At 48.1% G+C, this 18,413-nt stretch overlaps 1 protein-coding gene across 1 annotated transcript in view; it reads left to right on the top strand.

The window, feature by feature from the left end:
* LOC149345019 (uncharacterized) overlaps window positions 1–18,413 on the top strand; it is a 50,469-nt gene that overhangs the window by 24,720 nt on the left and 7,336 nt on the right. The window contains exon 3 of the mRNA XM_089547348.1: window positions 3,315–3,499. Within this exon, the coding sequence (XP_089403474.1) occupies window positions 3,315–3,499 (185 nt within the window). The remainder of the gene's footprint in view (window positions 1–3,314; window positions 3,500–18,413) is intronic.

The following is an 18,413-nucleotide window of genomic DNA, read 5'->3' on the forward strand; positions in this document are numbered from 1 at the left end:
ATAGCCTTTCGCTTCACCAGTTTCCTCCGTTCCCTCCTCAAATCTAAGCTAATACGAGACCTTACCATTCTGTGGTCGCTACAACGGACCTTGCCGAGGACCTCCACATCCTCTACGATGCCAGGGTGTGCACACAGTATGAAGTCTATTTCATTTTTAGTCTCACCATTGGGGCTCTTCCACGTCCACTTCCTGTTTGCTCGTTTGCGGAAGAAGGTATTCATAATCCGTAAATTATTTCTATCTGCGAACTCTACTAATAACTCGGCACTTTACTACTCTACTAATAACTCGGGAGCACGGCGCTTTACATGTTCAGAAGAAATGTGCTTTCCACTTTCAAGCCAATGCTGAGATGGGCGTCGGCTGCTGACTTCAAGGCGGGGAGCGCATAGGTTCCATTCACTCAGGACGCGCTTCACAGCTCTACACTATGGTAGAACAAGAGCGCAATCACGTGATTTTTCTTATTTCGCGGGTTTTCTTTATACGTTGGGAAAAAGGACCGCGTAGAACATACGTTGATGCACAAAACATACGTTGGACACATACGTTGGTACATAACATACGTTGGAACAAACGTTGGATCGCTAGTTTCGTAACACCCTCTACAACTTAACGAAACTCACGTGACCCTAATGTGAATGTTAAAAGGTTTACCTAATTAATCTAAGCTAAATAACCAATTAAGCGCAATTTACAACATAATCTGTGGGGCGCCAAACGACGGGAAACAGTATTCATTTGGCTTCACCGAGCTCCGGTGCGCCACATCTTTTAAAACCTTTGTCCAAGTTACACGAAACAGCCTGTGTAAAACAAATTACAAAGGCGATGTCGAAACGCTGATTTAACGAAACTATGTTTGGTAAGCTCTTGGTTGTTAGGGCGAGCCAGTTCTCACACAGAACTCTTGTTGGGTTACAGACAGACATGGAGACGAGTCTCTCTGTAACTGCCAATAGAGACAGGGCAGCCTCCTCTCTAAGAAGGGTGTCGTAAGGTAGAGGGCGCATGCGGTGGTCCTGACGGCACCCGCGTAAGTGTTGTGCATACGAGAAATTTCCGACAATGACACAAGCATCAAGAGAGACCAGTTAATCGCGCGCGTGGTCTCCGAAACTGCTGAAGTTGGTGGGTATTGTAAGTTCACAATCTACCAGCTGTTTCTCTTATGTATCGGATCACATGAATTATGCAGGGCACATAGCCGATTCACAATCACTTTCAGTTCATTAGATTTTGCGGCTATGTCGTAAATGACTAGACTTTTACAGCGGCAAGGTATTGAATGGGTAAAGTGAGAACGCCTCGCATAAAACAAATTTCTCGTTTTTTTCTTGTGTACACCAATTTGACGCAGAAAAGTAAAGATCACGACCAGTTTGACAAAAAGCCCATCTTCATTTCATTTCATTTATTTGTCCCTTAAAGGCCCGGAGGCATTACATAAGGGGGGGCGTACACATAGGTGGGAGGGGTAGTGGCAGAGAACAAAAAAGAAAAAGAGAGAGGGGGAAATACACGGAGTACAAAAAGAGTACAATAATATACAAACTAAAAGCAATAAATAAACAAAGAAAATAAAACGGGGAGCAGTTGGCACTACAGTGTCGCAGTATGAATGATGTTTAGTAGTGATTAGCCAGTTTCTCACGAAAAGGTGATGATCGGAGCATGTTATTGTGTTGTCAGGAAGGCCATTCCAGAGCACTATGGCGTCGGGAAGAAATAAACAGCTCATTGCGGAGGTGCGGGTTTTCATGCGTGCGATTGGGCTACTGTGATTTAGGCGGGATGACATACGTGGGGGTGGCTGCAACAACAAATGTCTTGGTGAGCGATAAAAGAAAGAATGAAAGAGGCATAGACGGGAAATTACGCGGCGAGTTGCTAGCGTTTGAAGGCCGAGGGATCGGTTTAGTAATGTCACGCTGGCATTTCTTGAGTACTGCGATGTAATGAAACGGCCGGCGCGATTTTGAATGGCGTCAAGGTCTGAGATGAGATATCATTGTAATGAATGCCAGACAGATGACGCGTACTCCAATTTAGGACGTACGAATGCTATGTATGCCAACTTTTTTACTTCAAGTGATGCAGATTTTAGGTTGCGCCGGAGAAAACCAATTGTGCGCGATGCTTTGGAACAGATGGTCTGAATGTGTATTGGCCATCACAGTGATGATGTGATGTGTAATCCTAGATATTTATAAGGATTCAGATTTCAGATTTTCAGATTCAGAGTTAAGATTTTTTCTTGCGCCTGCACCTGTTTCAAGCCGCTGTAACCGGGTCGAACCAGTTCGAACCGGAAATTACTGTCGCTCCGGAGCCAACCCCGGAACTGAACCTGAAAAGATTCCGTTTCGACACACTGCTTATAATGTCATCACAACCTGTCCACCGTGGAAAGTGAGAAAATGTCCACACTGGTAAGCAAACTGCCCATCGTGACACGTGGCAGCTAAATTAATGATAGGTGGCGAGAGGTTCCCCGCAAAGAGCAACCTGTGTCTCACAAGCCCAACCCGTAGCTGTACTTGAAACAACCACCTGCGGTGGCAGTGGCGCATCGCCTAGCCACTGAACCACTGCGCCAATGGTCGTATGAGGGCTCCATGCGATATATAAATGTAAACAATATCTGATGACATCGCATTATACTTTTAAGGGTTGGTTAAGCGTAATGTGATGATGAAAGAAAGAACAGCACCCGTGTCTGCGAGGTGATACCCAAGAAATCTCCGCAGCGCTGAAGGGACGCATTTCAGTTATCGCGTCATACCCGTATGGCGCAGCTTCAGTGTCTCCTCAAGTTTTCTGACAATCTAAACACTCAAACAAGTTTAATGTGCGGTGCTGCCATAGGAATTTATTCTCATGTGCAGTGTTTTATTCAAATGCTGTTTTTTTATTCTATGATATGAACTATGCTACTTTCCTTCTGACGTGGAAAATGATTTGATTTGTTGTTTTTTTTTGCGGTATAGTGCTTTTACCTCCAATGATCGATTTGTAGATCCTGCTGTGACCTATATTTCCGCTGTGTTGGCACGTTTTCAAGGTGTTACGGCCCATCTCAGTTGTCCCTGCTACTTTTAGCCCCGGTGCGTTTTATAAAAAAAATACTGATTTTAACAGATACCCGCACGTTCAAAGCATGCGTACAAGACTGTAATGTCTGCAATTAGTTCAACTTTGCTCTGGACGAAAGACTTATCGATTATCGGTTAGATGCAGTGCTGTACTGAGTATTGAAACCTGTGAGTGCATCAGCAGCAGTAATTTCTCCCGCTGCTCTCTTTCCACAGGGGCTGGTGCTCGTCGCCAGGATGGGCCGGTAATGAGCTAACCGTGGGCTGCTATTCGTACTTCTCAAACGTGAGGGCGGAGTTCACAATTTGGACCAGCCGTCAGCATCATATCAACGATGTGGTAGCGATCTACGGTATAACCAACGAAATTAACGTCGTCGTCGAGCTTGCTTCAGAGATAGGTATCACGGCTCCACCGCATGCAAACGTTTACCAGGCGTTCTTATGTGCCTAGTCCTCCGAAGTAACTGGTGATGAAAATTTGAGCCATGGGGGTATTTCCTTGCGTCCATGCTTGCCGGAAGCAAGGGCAACGAGTTAAAACAGAAAAAAAGAGCGTATAGCACGGGCTAGCATATTTAAGCTGGCCGTGACTTCTAGTCATCTTGTTCTGTGCATTTTCGTTGTTGCAGTGAAGTGCGCCACTTAGCGAAAGGCTGCAAGGGCCACTTGATACTGGAAAACATGTTCCCTGTGTACCCAATTACCAGTAACTAATATAAAGACTCAGAAGCTAAATGGGAGGATCCGGTATAAATTATGTCTTTAGGAATTGAGGGTTGATTTCACTAAAGGAAGGAAATTACGAGCAGTATAGTTAATCACTTTAGCCACCCATAGTACCAAAGGTACTGAATGGCGAGGGCAATGGCCGCTCTCACCTGCCAGGCATTTACAGCTTGATGGATGTGATAAGTACCAATCTATGGCAGGCTAGCAGAGCATATCTTTCTGAAAACTTTCAGCCAAGGGTATAAAGCACGCACCTAATAGAAAGTATTCACATACACCTGCAAACCGATGCATTCCGAGACCAGCCGCCATTGTATGGCCCAGGTAACGTTCTCTGTACGCATTGTCAAGACCGCGGTTCCACGGGGTTTTGCGCAATCATCTGGTGCAATGCTCCCACTCATATGAAGAAGGCGAAGATTAAGAACCAAGAAACAGATCTTAGGTTCTTCAACGTACCTAAATTGCACATCAACGATTGTGAGTAGACATGGCTGTTGTCAGAAAGACGCCGGCGCGAATGGCTAGCGCGAAGGCCCCTGGCAGTCATTCCTTCGAGAAGCGAGCTCCATTCCTGTCGTGTAGCAATAAGAGCTTTTTTCCTTGGCTGCATAGTGCAACGCTTGCTGCTCATGCGTGGTGGTGGTGAAACTTTATATTGCGAGAGAATTCGAGACCCGCAGGCCTCCTGGGTCTCCGCACCGCCGAACTCTCCGTAAAACAGTTTTAGCGACCCGCATGGCCGGCATGAGCTGCTGCTCTGCCGCTCCTCTCAGGCAGCCCTCAAATAAACCTGGCCGCGGAAGCCACCTCGTGGACCTAGTCATCGACCTCTACAAAGTGGTGACCCGTCGAGCCGCGCCTTTCTATCCCAGCGGCGTCCCAGCATGGCAGGGTGGCAAGAACTGGATTTCCACCCTCCGCTTCCAGCGTTCTGGCGTGCAAGCTTCGGTGGGTGATTCGCCCAACTGGAGGCTGCAATATACTTGAAAGGCATTACCATCCAGCCGTTTAAACACGCAGTCCTTTGCGACATTCTGCCGCCTGACCTCCTCTGCCGATTCGCCTGCCCTGCCTCAGGATGCCGGCCTTGCGACGAGTTGCGCGCTGCCGTCCTCGCCTACTACGGCCCGTCATACTACCCTTGCCGCTCCATGACAAGGCCTACGACAAAGCGCTTTCGCCACCGCCAGCGCCTCGCCCGCACCAGCATCGCACTTGTCTCCGGCTGCATCCTTGGGAAAGAGCAGACCGAAACCGTCACCGGCCCGGCTGCTTTAACACCGACGGCACCAGACGCTGCCGCCTCGCTTCCGACAGCACATCTTCCTAACCCGGACACGCTACCAACACTGTGCAACGGCTCCACGGCCGCAAGTCCGCAGACATTCCCTCAGCGGCTCGGTGAGGTGCCTGGCCCACCGCGGTTTGTCACGTCAGCGAACGCAGCGACAGACGCGAGGCACCCTGCTCAGCGCCCCCTGCCTTACTAGAGCACCGGACGCGTAATTCGGAGGTCGTGGATTCGGATCCCACCGACGGCATGTGGTTGTTTTTTCTTCTGCTTTTCTAATCAAATAACTTTAAGCGATAACATATTCAGTAATAATCTAAATCGAACAACAGCACAAAATAAATAAATTAAAAATCCTCTGTGTCCCTTGGTTTCTGTGGCTGTTGGCTTCTCTCATATTTATAACGAGCCCCTCATACCCCTTCCCTTGTTTGCTTAATTACATCCAATATTGACGGTACGCCACCTTCGGCACAGCCCAGCGAGCAACTTCTATCGGTAGTAGTGCCGCCGTCAGTAGAGCTCTTCTTCGACGAGTGCCCCACTCCACCAGCTTTTGTAGCCTACTGCGTAGCATCGGTGCCAGCCGAAAGCTCACCTGTCGCTTCATCGTTCATTCCACCAAAGGGTTTAGTCATGTGCATGAGCGAGCATGCTAAGAGCGAAGTGAGTTTGCAGGCAACGCAGCATTTCTTCGATACCAGCCCCACTACTCAGGCAGTCACACCGCCTGCCCGAGGGGCCACACACCATGCCCTCAGTACTGTCAACAGCTTCTCGAAGTCTAACCCTGGCATCTCGACACTACCGCAGTAAGCGTACGCTTTGGTGCCTGACTTGAGCCACCTTTAGCAACGAATGGTAGACCACACCGAGTAGTGCGGCAACTCTCCATCCACCAACAGTGTATTGCTGTCAGTCAGTCGTCTGATGTAGCAGTCTCATCTGCACAGCCTGTCACTGCAACAACCTTCTTCGCGCAACCTACAGCCGACCATGCCCACACGCGCTTCAGCACTGGCGAGCCGCTCCGGACTGTCACTCCCGCTTCACTCATGCACGTGGCATTGAACCCACCAACTTCCTCCGTCATCGTCACACCCATCACCGTTGTGCCGACGGTCGCACCTGTGCCAACCCCAGTGGCCGTTGCGCCTTGGTCGCGCCCTTCATCAGGGTCACCTGAGCTGTGCAGGCCAGCCATTGCCATCTACTTGGAGTACTTGCAGCTGGCGCTATCGCAGCTACACGACACCACGATAAAGAATAGTATCGCACAGGGGCTGCACGTCATCTTCTCGCCGAACACAGTCGCTCCGGCACCTCCCTCTGCAGTATTTGCCGAACACTCAGCCACCCTCTCACACTCGGTAGGAGCTGTCATGCCTGACACACAGCTGCTGTCAGTCCACGGAGCCGTTTCGGCTGCTCCTGTGCTTGTGACGCCGTACTTAGCGTGCCAGATTCCCACCGACATCATCTGCAGCGTTCCAACACCGATGACACTTGTGTCAGCGGGCTGCACTGCAGTCAGTGGCAGCCCGACCATGGCCTCCACTGCACCCATGTCCATTGTCTGCTCGACACCTTGCACCATTTGCCCGTTGCGCAGCAGCAAGGCTCGTCCACCTGTGCTCGCGCACTCCACCCGAAGGTTCTTCCCGGCCCCTGACATGAACTTACTGGACCCTGACTTTCTCCATTTCTTCTTTTAACGATTAACCGTCCAGGGGGGGGGGGGGGGGGGGGGGGGACCTGTGGCGACGAGCATGGCCGGCACAAGCCGCGTACCGAAGAGATCGAGGCAGGCGCCGGTACGAGAGAGAGAACGCTTGGACCTCGGCAGGACGCTGCCGCCGCTGCTCTGCCGCTCCTCTCTGGCAGCCCTCAAATAAAAGTGGCCGCGGTCGCCTCCTGGGCCACCTCCACATCGACCTGAACACGTTCATGTAATGTTGGTCCATGACGTATCAGCCCGGCTGACAGCGATCTTCTGCCAGGCCAGCTCTGCAGGCTGCAGTGAGGTCTTCCAGTATTCCGAGGTTCGGAGAGGCATTTGCCCGGCGAGGGGAGGGGGCGCCGGGCATGATAGGAGGCTTTGGGTAAGGGTGGTCTTGGGGTAGGCGCGCAAGGACAGGGGGTACCGGCATAAATTTGGAAAGATTGGCTGTGTAGGCTCTGCTCCCGTCTGCAGGCGATACGAGATTGACTGTTCTCTGTTAGTGAGGGATGGGTGGGGTGGCGGGTAGATTAGGCGCCCAGGGCGGGAGATTGCCGTGAGTCGGCATACGAGTGCATACGCTCCTTCGAGAAATCCCCCACGAGGTGCGCCGGTGCCCGGTTTCTAGACCCTCGGGCTAAGGACTTGGCGGCCTCCTTGCCGGGATTTCGCGAGTGCGCAGGCACCCAGATGAGCTCAACGCGTCGGAGGAAGTAGGGGGGAGCATGTGCAGCAGCCTTAAGCAGGGGGATGACCGCCAGCCCTTGTAAATTTTAGAAAGGCAGTTTTTGAGTCACTAATAATGTAACGGGCGTCTCTGTATGCCAGAGCAATGCCTATAGCGGTCTCCTCGGCTTCCTCAGAGGTAGTGCCTGAAGAAAGCTCGAAAGTTGGAGGTGTTATGTGTGGGTTGTAGACAACCGCAGTGGTTACATTATCATCGCAGGCGGCACCCATTCAAACAGCATCGGGCTCATCACCATTTGTGCAGACCTTACACGCGCTCGCATTCTTACGACTTTGGTCACAGTGGGGTGCATGTTCCTCGGTAATGGTTGGGCTTATATTAAAGTGTGAATGTGGATAAGGAGCGTTTTAACTGATATATTGTTTGCAGAGACAGGGATGCCTAGCTGACTGAGTACGTAGGGTGTTATGGACTCCGAGTTAGAAAGGCTTCTCGTTTATAGTAATTTCTGGTCAGTTAAGTGCTGCTTCTGTTGTTTTCCGAATAAAGCAATCTATTTGCTTGACCTGCCTGGTTGTTAGTTTGAGGTATGGAGTAGTATAAACAATTAGGCTGAGGGTATAAGCGTCCACTCGCGAAGGATGTCTGTCTCTCTCAGCCCATGTGCAGATTCTGTCACTCATTTTGTGAGTTGTGTAGTGGCAGCGATAGCGTTTTTGAGTGACTTAATAGTGTCTTCGTTTTTTTCATCCTGTTCAAGGTACAGTTCTAGCATGTGGATAGTATGGATTTGGGGCCATTGCTTAAAGCAGCGCAAAAGCCACGGGTACAGACAGAAGGCACACGCACCTGTACTCGTCTGCCCTGAATTCGGGTTTCTAGGGGGGATTGGAATGTCTGTCCCATAGGGGCTGTGCAGACTGATTGGAATTTTTCTGACGAGCACGCGAGTCCGATTCGTGAGGGGAGTTTAGCAATGGTATCTGCTGCCGTTTATAGCGTGTCCTTGATTTGAGCGTCTGATCGGTATGTTGTCCAGAGTGTGATGTGTGACCAAGATGGGATGATCTCACGGTATCGCACTTCTGGCGAAGAAAAGTTCATCGCTGAGATTGGAAACCGTGCCATTGTATGCTGGCTAGCGGGCAGCCAACAGCTGCGGTCGTCAATACATGACCAAGACTTACCGATTAACTGCCCCATATCAAAATAAAAGAACAGCGCACCAGTATGCGAACAATAAAGAAAATAAAAGCGCAGCAGTATGCGAGTACGCTTTAAAGAGCGAAGCCAAGTACGCGCAGTGACCGCACATAAGACGGCCACCAACGTTCATCAGCAGCCATGGTGTAGGAGGCGTGACAGAGAGGCTTTGAAAGTTCTTTGTTTTAATGCAACAGTGTGCCTGCTGCGGTAAAGTATATCTACAAATACAGATACACACTGGACTCTCGAAGGAAGTCCAGTCAGGTGGAGCGGTCCAAAAATCCAGTCTTCTACATCCGATTGTTGGCTTGGAAGAGCTCCGCACTGGAGCAAGTGCTCCTGCCGGAGAGAAGAAACACTTGGCAGTGTTTAGTTAGTGTCCGCCTCGCAGAGAAGAGCGGGACAGAAGCGGCTGGAGTCACCGGTAGGGGCGTAATATTTTGCCGGCTAAGAGCCACTTATCGCTGGGGTGAGGGCGACATGGAGGATACAACTTTGAAGCAAGACTTTCCAGCGTGCAAGACCGCGCCAGGTCGGTGCCACAAGCTGAGAGATGCACTCGCGTGGCGCGCCAGAGGTTTTCTTTTTCATGGAGGAGTATTGTCTCCGGTAATGTGGCCGATTGAAGGGGACGTGGAGGGGCTCATTAGTGACTTCCTTCATCCACCAATGCTTGTGTGGGGTGGGCATCTCGACGAATCGGTTGTACACGTAGTGAGAGCGAGAATATTTCAGTTAAGTCCTGAATTTCCTGTGAAAATACGTCGATATATAGAACACGCCGCAGACTACGGATGGCGCCTGAGGAGTCTGTGAGGATGTGGAGGTTGTTTCTAGATGGCAATAGTGGCGAGAGAGTGCTTAATGCGTCCCGATTGTCTCGCAAAACGGCTCTTTCACCCATCCACTTAAACCAGAGTTATCAGCCTCTAGTGCACTCTTCTTTTCCATTTTCTCTCAAGTTAAATAACTTGTTCTTATTACTACAAAATCGTAAATCCCCAAAAATGCCAAGTGCAGGCCTCTGTGATGATCTCTACAGAGTCCCCCGCAGTCAACTGTATTAGGTCGCAATCGCACCTCGCAACCTTCTCATCATAGCGAAGGCGATCGTCGCTGCTCAGGGATGAGAGGTAATTGAGCTGGCCAGTTAGTTTTCTAGTTAACGCTGCCACCATCGGCGCACACGTGGTAAATCAGTTGCCAAAAATAATTCAAACGCGTATAAATCGACGAAAGTGGAATGAAAGACAGGCGCGATTAGAATGCACGGAACAGCACTGAAAGCGCGCAGAAGGTACACGTGTGAGAGGTAAACCGAAAAAAAAGTGCCATTCCAGCACCCAAGAAAGTACGAACAGTGCACGCACGGCCAATTCGCGTTATTTACACATAGATGAAAGGCACGAAAAGCGGTCAACATGGCTAGCTTTGCTCGGAGGTGAAGCCTACTACTCTCGGAGGTGCGCTAGCCAGCACCTCAAAATGTAGCGTGTCGGCTCCCGCCGCACAAAAATAACGTCACATGATTACTCTCTATACAAGAGGCTCTGAAACAAGCTCCATGTTTCTTGTTACTGCAAATACTCGTAACAAGTTCCAATCAAAAACAAAAAAAAGGTCAGTTTGCTATCAGAAGGAGGCGCTTTGGTCTAAACATCATTACGATTTTTAGAATGACGGCCCGTGGCTCGAGTTGGTGCATGACTGTAAGTACTGCGGCGCAACAATGACAACAGAAGAAAGAAAAGGACAGCACATGCGCACAATACCAGCTGTTTATTGGAAGAAATGGGGCATATTTATAGCCCTCACTCACTTTGTAAAAACGCTGTATCGCTCTCATCCAAGCCAGTAACAAGTAATCTGAAAATGACAAGACTAAATACAAGTCGCAGAATGCTTCTTCTACCCTGCACCCAAATCAATAATTTATAATAAAGGTTAGCAAAAAATGAAACAAATCTCAGCAATAGCAGTGTCAGCAAACGTAGGAAAAGCAGTGTAAGATATGATGTAGGGCTAGTCGGATCATGGTTCGAGCAAAAGAGAACTGCGCGAAGACGACGGGACAAAAGAAGGCACGAATACACACACACAAAAGGCTCTGTGTATGCGTATTCGTGCCTTTTTTTTGTCCCGTCGTCTTTGCGCACTTCTGTTTTGCAAAAGCAGTGTCATGCATTCGATGCAAAAGCCGTCAATGCCTTAAGCGTAAAAGCTAAACGGAAAAATTTAAATAACAAAAACAAAATACCATAGCAAAAAATTACAAAGGTTCAACTCTGCCGACCCTAGATTCACGTAGAGAAGCTAACGATCTCCAAAAGCCATTCAAAGTCGGCGGTAGAAGTGGTTGAGACCGATATGTTGCTGGTGGATTGCCTTTGTCGCTTCTCCGCCTCGTTACCCTGTCTCTTGGCAAGTCGCTCTCATCGTTCTTCTGGAGCTTCCACCACTCCTCTAGCCTTGCCAGTCTCACTTTTTCACTGACGAGTCCACTCACGGCGAGCGGTGTCCGCCGGATGGTCAAAAGCGGCTTTCCGCAGTGTTCGAAGATATAGTTCACTACACGTGCGCTCCTCGGTGCGCTCTCCTACCTCCACAGCGTCAAAGTCAAGCGCACAGCTCTGGTTATATATACCACATACATGACGTCACAGCTGTAAATTAAATCACGTGGCACAACGTGATTACCATTTGGCTTTCTAGCTTCCTCTGCCGACAACCTGCAAAGTAAAAATTCAATGGTAAACGTCAAGGTCAAATAGCAAGGCCAGATTCACAGGTCAAGGTGAAAAGTCAAAGTGAAAGATAAAGGTCAAAGGTGGTCTACTCATGGTTAGGTATTTGCGCATAGCAACACTACCAATTAGTTAGCTCAAGGTCGTTTCAAGGTCATTCGGAGGCTCACAACGAAATGCGCCCCAGCCGTAGTAGTGCAGCTTTGGCTACAAAACTCTCACCACAAAGCACCGCCAAAGTTTGGGCATCGGCCGCCACATGAGGAAAAGAGGATTCTTGGCAGTAAAAATCTTCATAAAAACGTTTCCACATGCCAAATTTTATTTCTTTGAAAAGCTACAGAGCTTTAACTAATACAGGTTCTCGCTTTCTGTTTAATCATAAAGGCTTCAAAAAATTACGAGGAACTTTAGCGGCTAAAGTGCTGAAAGGCGAAAGCCTGAGTGCTGCATTCTGCTACACGATTGTTCACTTCACATTTTGTTGGTGCATTAATTAACTGCCAATTAATGACGCTTAAGCTTCGCCTTTAGGAGTGTAACGCCACCACCCGTTCGGCGCGATGCCTTGCCCTTTGAACGCAACGCTTTTTAAGGAAAGTAAATGGCGCAGTAATTCTCTGTCCTCTCGGTGGACACCTGAGCCGCACTGTACAGGAAGGGAGGAAGTGGAGTGAAAGAAGAAAGAGGGGCCGTAATGAATAAAATGAAAATTGTATTTGAGGAAAGGAAATTACGCATTAACTGTCTCGCATATATCAGTAGCACTAGTCAAAATTGTATTTGACGAAAGAAAGTTGCGCAGTAACTGTCTCACATATTTCGGTGGACACCCGTCAAAATTCGCGCGTGGTGACATCACGACAATTGGGACCAATCTGAAACGCGGACAAATACGCCTTGCTCGTCAGTAAATTGTTTTTTGAGGAAAGGAAATGTATCTGTCTCGCATATCTCGGTGCACACCTGAACCTCGCCGTAACGGGAAGGGAGGAAGATGGGAGTGAACGAAGACACCGTATTCACTAGACGCACCTTTGTTCATTCCAAACCATCGAGCTGGCATAGCGGAGTGGTACTGTGCTCCACTCGCACTCCGGAGACCGGGGTTCGATTCCCAAGCTCGGCCAATTTCTTACTCGGTTTTATTTATTTATCTGGCCTGACTAGAAAGGTTAATTGGACTAATTGGCTAAGTAAGCAATTAACTAAACTCAAACTTACTTGCAGCATCACTATACGATCCCTTTCATTGGTTGCATGGTTAGTAGCCAAAGTACAATTGGCCCCGTTTGAAATTCGCGCACTGTGACGTTACGACCGTTTCGACCAACTGAAAAGCGTGACATTTCTTGTCGACAGCTCCTGCTTACAACGATGAGGCATTAAAGGCTTCCGCCTTAAAATTTCAAGTGCCACCTGATTGGGACTTTTGCCTAGAACCATAATACAGCTAAGCACTGGCTCACAATCGCAATCTTTACAGTAGTGAGGCAAATTCTGCCCCCGTTTCATTCTCTGGCGATTTTGCATGCTTCGTCCCCTGTTCTTGATGCAACGACTCTTCAGGCCTATGTAGACCCTTCGACGTGTGAGTGAAATTTCATAAACCAAGGACAAAAGCTCTATCATGCCTCTTATCGCACTGGGGTTTCTTCTTTTGCCCAATCTGTGAGCACAAATCATCCAACTTTCTGGGTGCGGAGAATACGGCGGGTACGTCGTAACGGCCTGCCACCTTCGTCAGGGTGTGAGCCGCCACTCGGTGTGTATTGGGGACTTCTTATGGTCGCTCAGTTCCCAGCTAGCCATGAAGCTTATTCTTGCCTTTCATTTTTTGAAGGAGGGTCTCAGCTACAGTACAAATCACAGAGCACGGGAATCCAGCCATTTGTAGCCTTTTAGTCTGATTATTGAAGCTAGCCTCGGCCATGAGAGCATTTGGGCAGCGTGGTTTCTAGGGAAAGTGAAGCGATAGCCCTTTTGACCGCCTTGGAGTTCGCGTATCCGCAAGTAAGTAGTTCTTTTTCAGCGCGAGCTGAATACATCCAGCAGCACACACTGCCTCATAAGTGCTTGATGTTAATATCTAAAAACTGCAGGCTGTCACTGTCTGGTAGTTTACGAGTGAAAGCGAGCTCCTAACCTCGTCGTCTAAAAGCGGATTGATACTTTTCACGCTACTACGACACATCATTGTAGCGTCAGATTTTAGGGTCACAAGGAAGTTTTCGACATATCTCAAAATTTTCACGACTAGTCCATTGTCAAAGGAAGAGGCTAGTGCGTAGTTAATAGATGATAAAAAAGTCTTACACAGCACTGAGGCAACACAGTAACCGATACAAATGTCTTTTCTTTCCACATGCATTCCAGTTTCATACGCACCTACTGTAGACCTGAGGTCAAATTCAAGTAAGGACGACAATTAGTTGCGTTTAGACCAGATGAGTCCTAAAATGCGATACCCCCCTTAGATTCAATGCGCTTCCGTACAGATCTGAGCAGGTCGGCTTGTGGCGCTGATGAAAACAAATCCTCGACGTCCGCGCAAAAGAAGAATCCAAAAGAAGGCTGGTCTTTTAAAAAAGCTGGCACCTCCGTAGAATTCTTCCTGGCAAAGGGGTCTTCAACTTCCAGACCTTTCAACAGCTTAAGCAGTTGCTCCGATGCAAAGCTCCGACACCTTCTTAGTGATTCTTCCCCAGCACTGAACAGAAGTGATTCTGGGTGCCAGAACGCTATGGGTCACAAAGAACTGAAACCAAGTAGTAGGAAAAGCATTGCTGTCTTGCCATATTGTCACGTTGTAGTGACGGCAATCCAGCAGTAAAGAAGACCGCAACAAAACTTGCAAACGAAGCTCTTTATTTGGGCTGACTTGTGCCCGCAAAAGAACTGATCACTCGGCGACGGCGTAAGCAACATACGTGCTCGTCGGTCGTCGAACTACGAATGCCCGCCGCTCGCGGCATCGCCCAATTTAAAGCCGGCAAGGAAACTTCCAGATAACAGGTCAAGATCATCTACAGTACTCTGGAAACACCTAGATGCACCTCTTCATGGCTGTGATCAATCGAGATTAGTCCGGTCGCTTCTCGCGTCACGAACAAAAATGATAACACCCCTTTCCAGCGGTCTTGCGCGAACGAATGGACATTAAAATGATACGCGGGATTACCCTCCTCCCAAAGAAGCATCGTCTCGATTCTTGAAAATAAAAATAAACACGGAGAATGCAAACTTCGAGTCTTTTAGTGTTCATAATACGGCTTCAGGCGTACGACATTTACGACTTCAGTGCGTGAGCGGCGTCGCTGAGATGCTGTCGTGCCGGCGGTGATGACTTCATAGTCGAGGTCACCGATGTGACGGGGAACCCTGTACAGGCTATAGTAGCGTCGCAGCAACTTTCGCTCAATCCACGGCGGCGAACTGGCGTCCATATCCAAACCCGATCACCTGGCTTGTAATGCGTGTCGCGTCGGCGCAGATTGTAGCGTCGGGCGTCGGTGTGCTGCTGGTCTTGAATGCGAAGCCGCGCAAGTCTTCGGGCTTCCTCGGCGCGATGAAGATAGGCGGCGACGTCGAGGTTGTTTTCGTCGGAAACTTGCGGGAACATTGCGTCGAGTGTTGTCGTGGGTTTCCTGCCGTATACCAGCTGGAATGGGGTAAACGTGGTTGTCTCCTGGACGGCAGTATTATAGGCGAAGATCATGTAGAGCAGAATAGAGTCCCACGTCTTGTGTTCGGCGTCGATGTACATGGAATGCATATCTGCGATGGTCTTGTTCAGACGCTATATGAGTCGTTGGTTTGCGGATGATAGGCAGTTGTCCTCCGATGGCTTCAACAGGAAAACGGCGCAAAAGACGTGGACAAAAAAGACAAACACAACAGGACCAGCGCCACCTTGCAGCTGATTTTTATTTCGCACCAAACCCGCCTTTATGTAGGCCAACACGCCCTAACATCCGTGTAATCACGCACAGGCAGCACAAAACATCACTGTAAGATATCTAACACATGAAGCGCGACAGCAACCACGTAACATACTATCATGGCTATAAAAACCAACAAAAAACCCAACAAATGTATAGCAAACAACACTAAAACGGTCATGGCCAAGCAACTCTTAAAGACTAAAAAACGATACACACTCATGAGTGATACGAGATGACCAACAAGAAACGTGGAAAAAAGGTGAAGAATGAAGCGTTAAGACCAAAGTAGTGTCAAAGGTAAAAAAATGCTGAAATGGATGAAGAGTGCAAACCTTAAAATTGGAAACGAACAACGAACAGCCACATGAATGATGACCGATGACCAACAAGAAACATGAAAAAACATGGACGCGAAGATGGGACCAAAGTCAGCGTCAAAGGTATAAAAACGATAAAATTGGAAATGAACAACCAGCAGCCATATGAATGATAACCGATGACCAACATGAAACATGACAAAGGATGAACGCGGAGCTCAGACCAAGGTCAGCGTCAAAGGTGTAAAAAAAACGAGAACAAAAACCGCGCAAACAACCGCACATGATCAGAAAATTGTCAAAAATTGCAACCAATGCCAAAGGAAAGAGCGTGCACAACAAAACAAAACGAAGAGCCTATAAAAAACTTTCTAGAAAAGGGTACTCCTCATTGCTAAGCGTAATGGATGGCTTGCTGACGCATCTGCTTCCTTCTTTCCTGATTTAAAAGGCTTCGACCACCTCTCTCTCAAATCTGTCCTTCCCACTCCTCAAAAAAATAGTTTTCTCGAACTCAGGACGGCAACCCCTGCAGGCTTTGCAATGATCCACTAGGAAGCTTCCTTCGTTATTCCACAGATTCCGGCAGTGCTCGCTGGCGCGCTCATTAAAACATCGACAAGTTTGGCCAATGTAGTTGAGCCCGCAACATAAGGGAATCTGGTAAACAACCCGCGTCCTGCACCGTGTGAACTTGTTTTGATGTTTCACAGTACAAACCGGCTGTTTTTTCCCGTTAATCATTGCGCAAAGCTTAGAAAGTTTGCAGGGGGCTGAGAATGCGACCTGAACATAATGTCTGCCTGCTACGTTTTTAAGGTTGTGTGAACCCTTGTGGATATACGGTATTACTGCCACACGGTTGCGTGAAACTGGATCTCTGCTTTTAGGACCTTGCTTCAGGTTCTGCAGTATGGCTTCACACACGGAAGTAACCATACAAGAGGGGTATCCTGCTTCTTTTAACCGCTGAACTTGAGCACTGAAACTGGACGAGACCATATGGGGGCATGATTTGTTCAATAATGTTCAGGTCGCATTTTCAGCCCCCTGCAAACTTTCTAAGCTTTGCGCAATGACTAACGGGAAAAAACAACCGGCTTGTACTGTGAAACATCAAAACAAGTTCCCACGGTGCAGGACGCGGGTTGTTTACCAGATTCCCTTAAGTTGCGGGCTCAACTACATTGGCCAAACTTGTCGATGTTTTAATGAGCGCGCCAGCGAGCACTGCCGGAATCTGCGGAATAACGAACGAAGCTTCCTAGTGGATCATTGCAAAGCCTGCAGGGGTTGCCGTCCGGAGTTCGAGAAAACTATTTTTTTGAGGAATGGGAAGGACAGATTTGAGAGAGAGGTACTCGAAGCCTTTTACATCAGGAAAGAAGGGAGCAGATGCGTCAGCAAGCCTTTCATTACGCTTAGCAATGAGGCGTACACTTTTCTAGAAAGTTTTTTGTAGGCTCTTCGTTTTGTTTTGTTGTGCACGCTCTGTCCTTTGGCATTGGTTGCAATTTTTGACGCTTTTTTGACGATGTGCGGTTGTTTGCGCGGTTTTTGTTCTCGTTTTTTTTACACCTTTGACGCTGACCTTGGTCTGAGCTCCGCGTTCGTCCTTTGTCATGTTTCATGTTGGTCAGCGGTTATCATTCATATGGCTGCTGGTTGTTCATTTCCAATTTTTATCGCCTTTATACCTTTGACGCTGACTTTGGTCTCATCTTCGCGTCCATGTTTTTTCATCTTTCTGGTTGGTCATCGGTCATCATTCATGTGGCTGTTCGTTGTTCGTTTGCAATTTTAAGGTTTGCACTCTTCATCCATTTCAACCTTTTTTTACCTTTGACACTACTTTGGTCTTAACGCTTCATTCTTCACCTTTTTTTCCACGTTTCTTGTCGGTCATCTCGTATCACTCATGAATGTGTATCGTTTTTAGTGTTTAAGAGTTGCTTGGCCATGACCGTTTTAGTGCTGTTTGCTATACATTTGTTGGGTTTTTTGTTGGTTTTTTTTAGCCATGATAGTATGTTGTGTGGTTGCTATCGCGCTTCATGTGTTAGATATCTTACAGTGATGTTTTCTACTGCCTGTGCGTGATTACACGGATGTTAGGGTGTGTTGGCCTACATAAAGGCGGGTTTGGTGCGAAATAAAATTCAGTTGCAAGTTTGCACTGGTCCTGTTGTGTTTGTCTCTTTTGTCCACGTCTTTTGCGCCGTTTTCCTGTTGAATCATGAACCAACTAGCCCAAACTAGAGTTCTTTCGATGGCTTGTCTGGCTGTAGTTTAAAATGGCCTACGTCAGCTCCGCTGTAAATGCCGTTCCTCTGTTTGTGATGACCACTTCGGGGCGCCGTGTCGTCGAGAATTTGTAATAAGGGAGTAATTCCTCACTGGCATCCACCCGAGCGCAGCCATACGGCTACAAAGGAAAGCTATACAGCTTTTTCAGAAACTTCGTAGTTAAAGAAAAATTCGTCCTGGTCTTTAACTACGAAGTTTCTGAGAAAGCTGTATAGCTTTCCTTTGTAGCCGTATGGCTGCGCTCGGGTGGATGGCAATGAGTAATTACTCCTTATTACAAATCTACTCCACATTGGGGGATTCCCCTAAACATTTGACCAACGCAGGAGAATTTGTTCGACAAAAAATTTTGTGACTTCTGTT

This window comes from Amblyomma mixtum, chromosome 5 (assembly GCF_055824585.1).
Source record: "Amblyomma mixtum isolate Tamu chromosome 5, ASM5582458v1, whole genome shotgun sequence".
In the NCBI taxonomy this organism is placed as follows: domain Eukaryota; kingdom Metazoa; phylum Arthropoda; class Arachnida; order Ixodida; family Ixodidae; genus Amblyomma; species Amblyomma mixtum.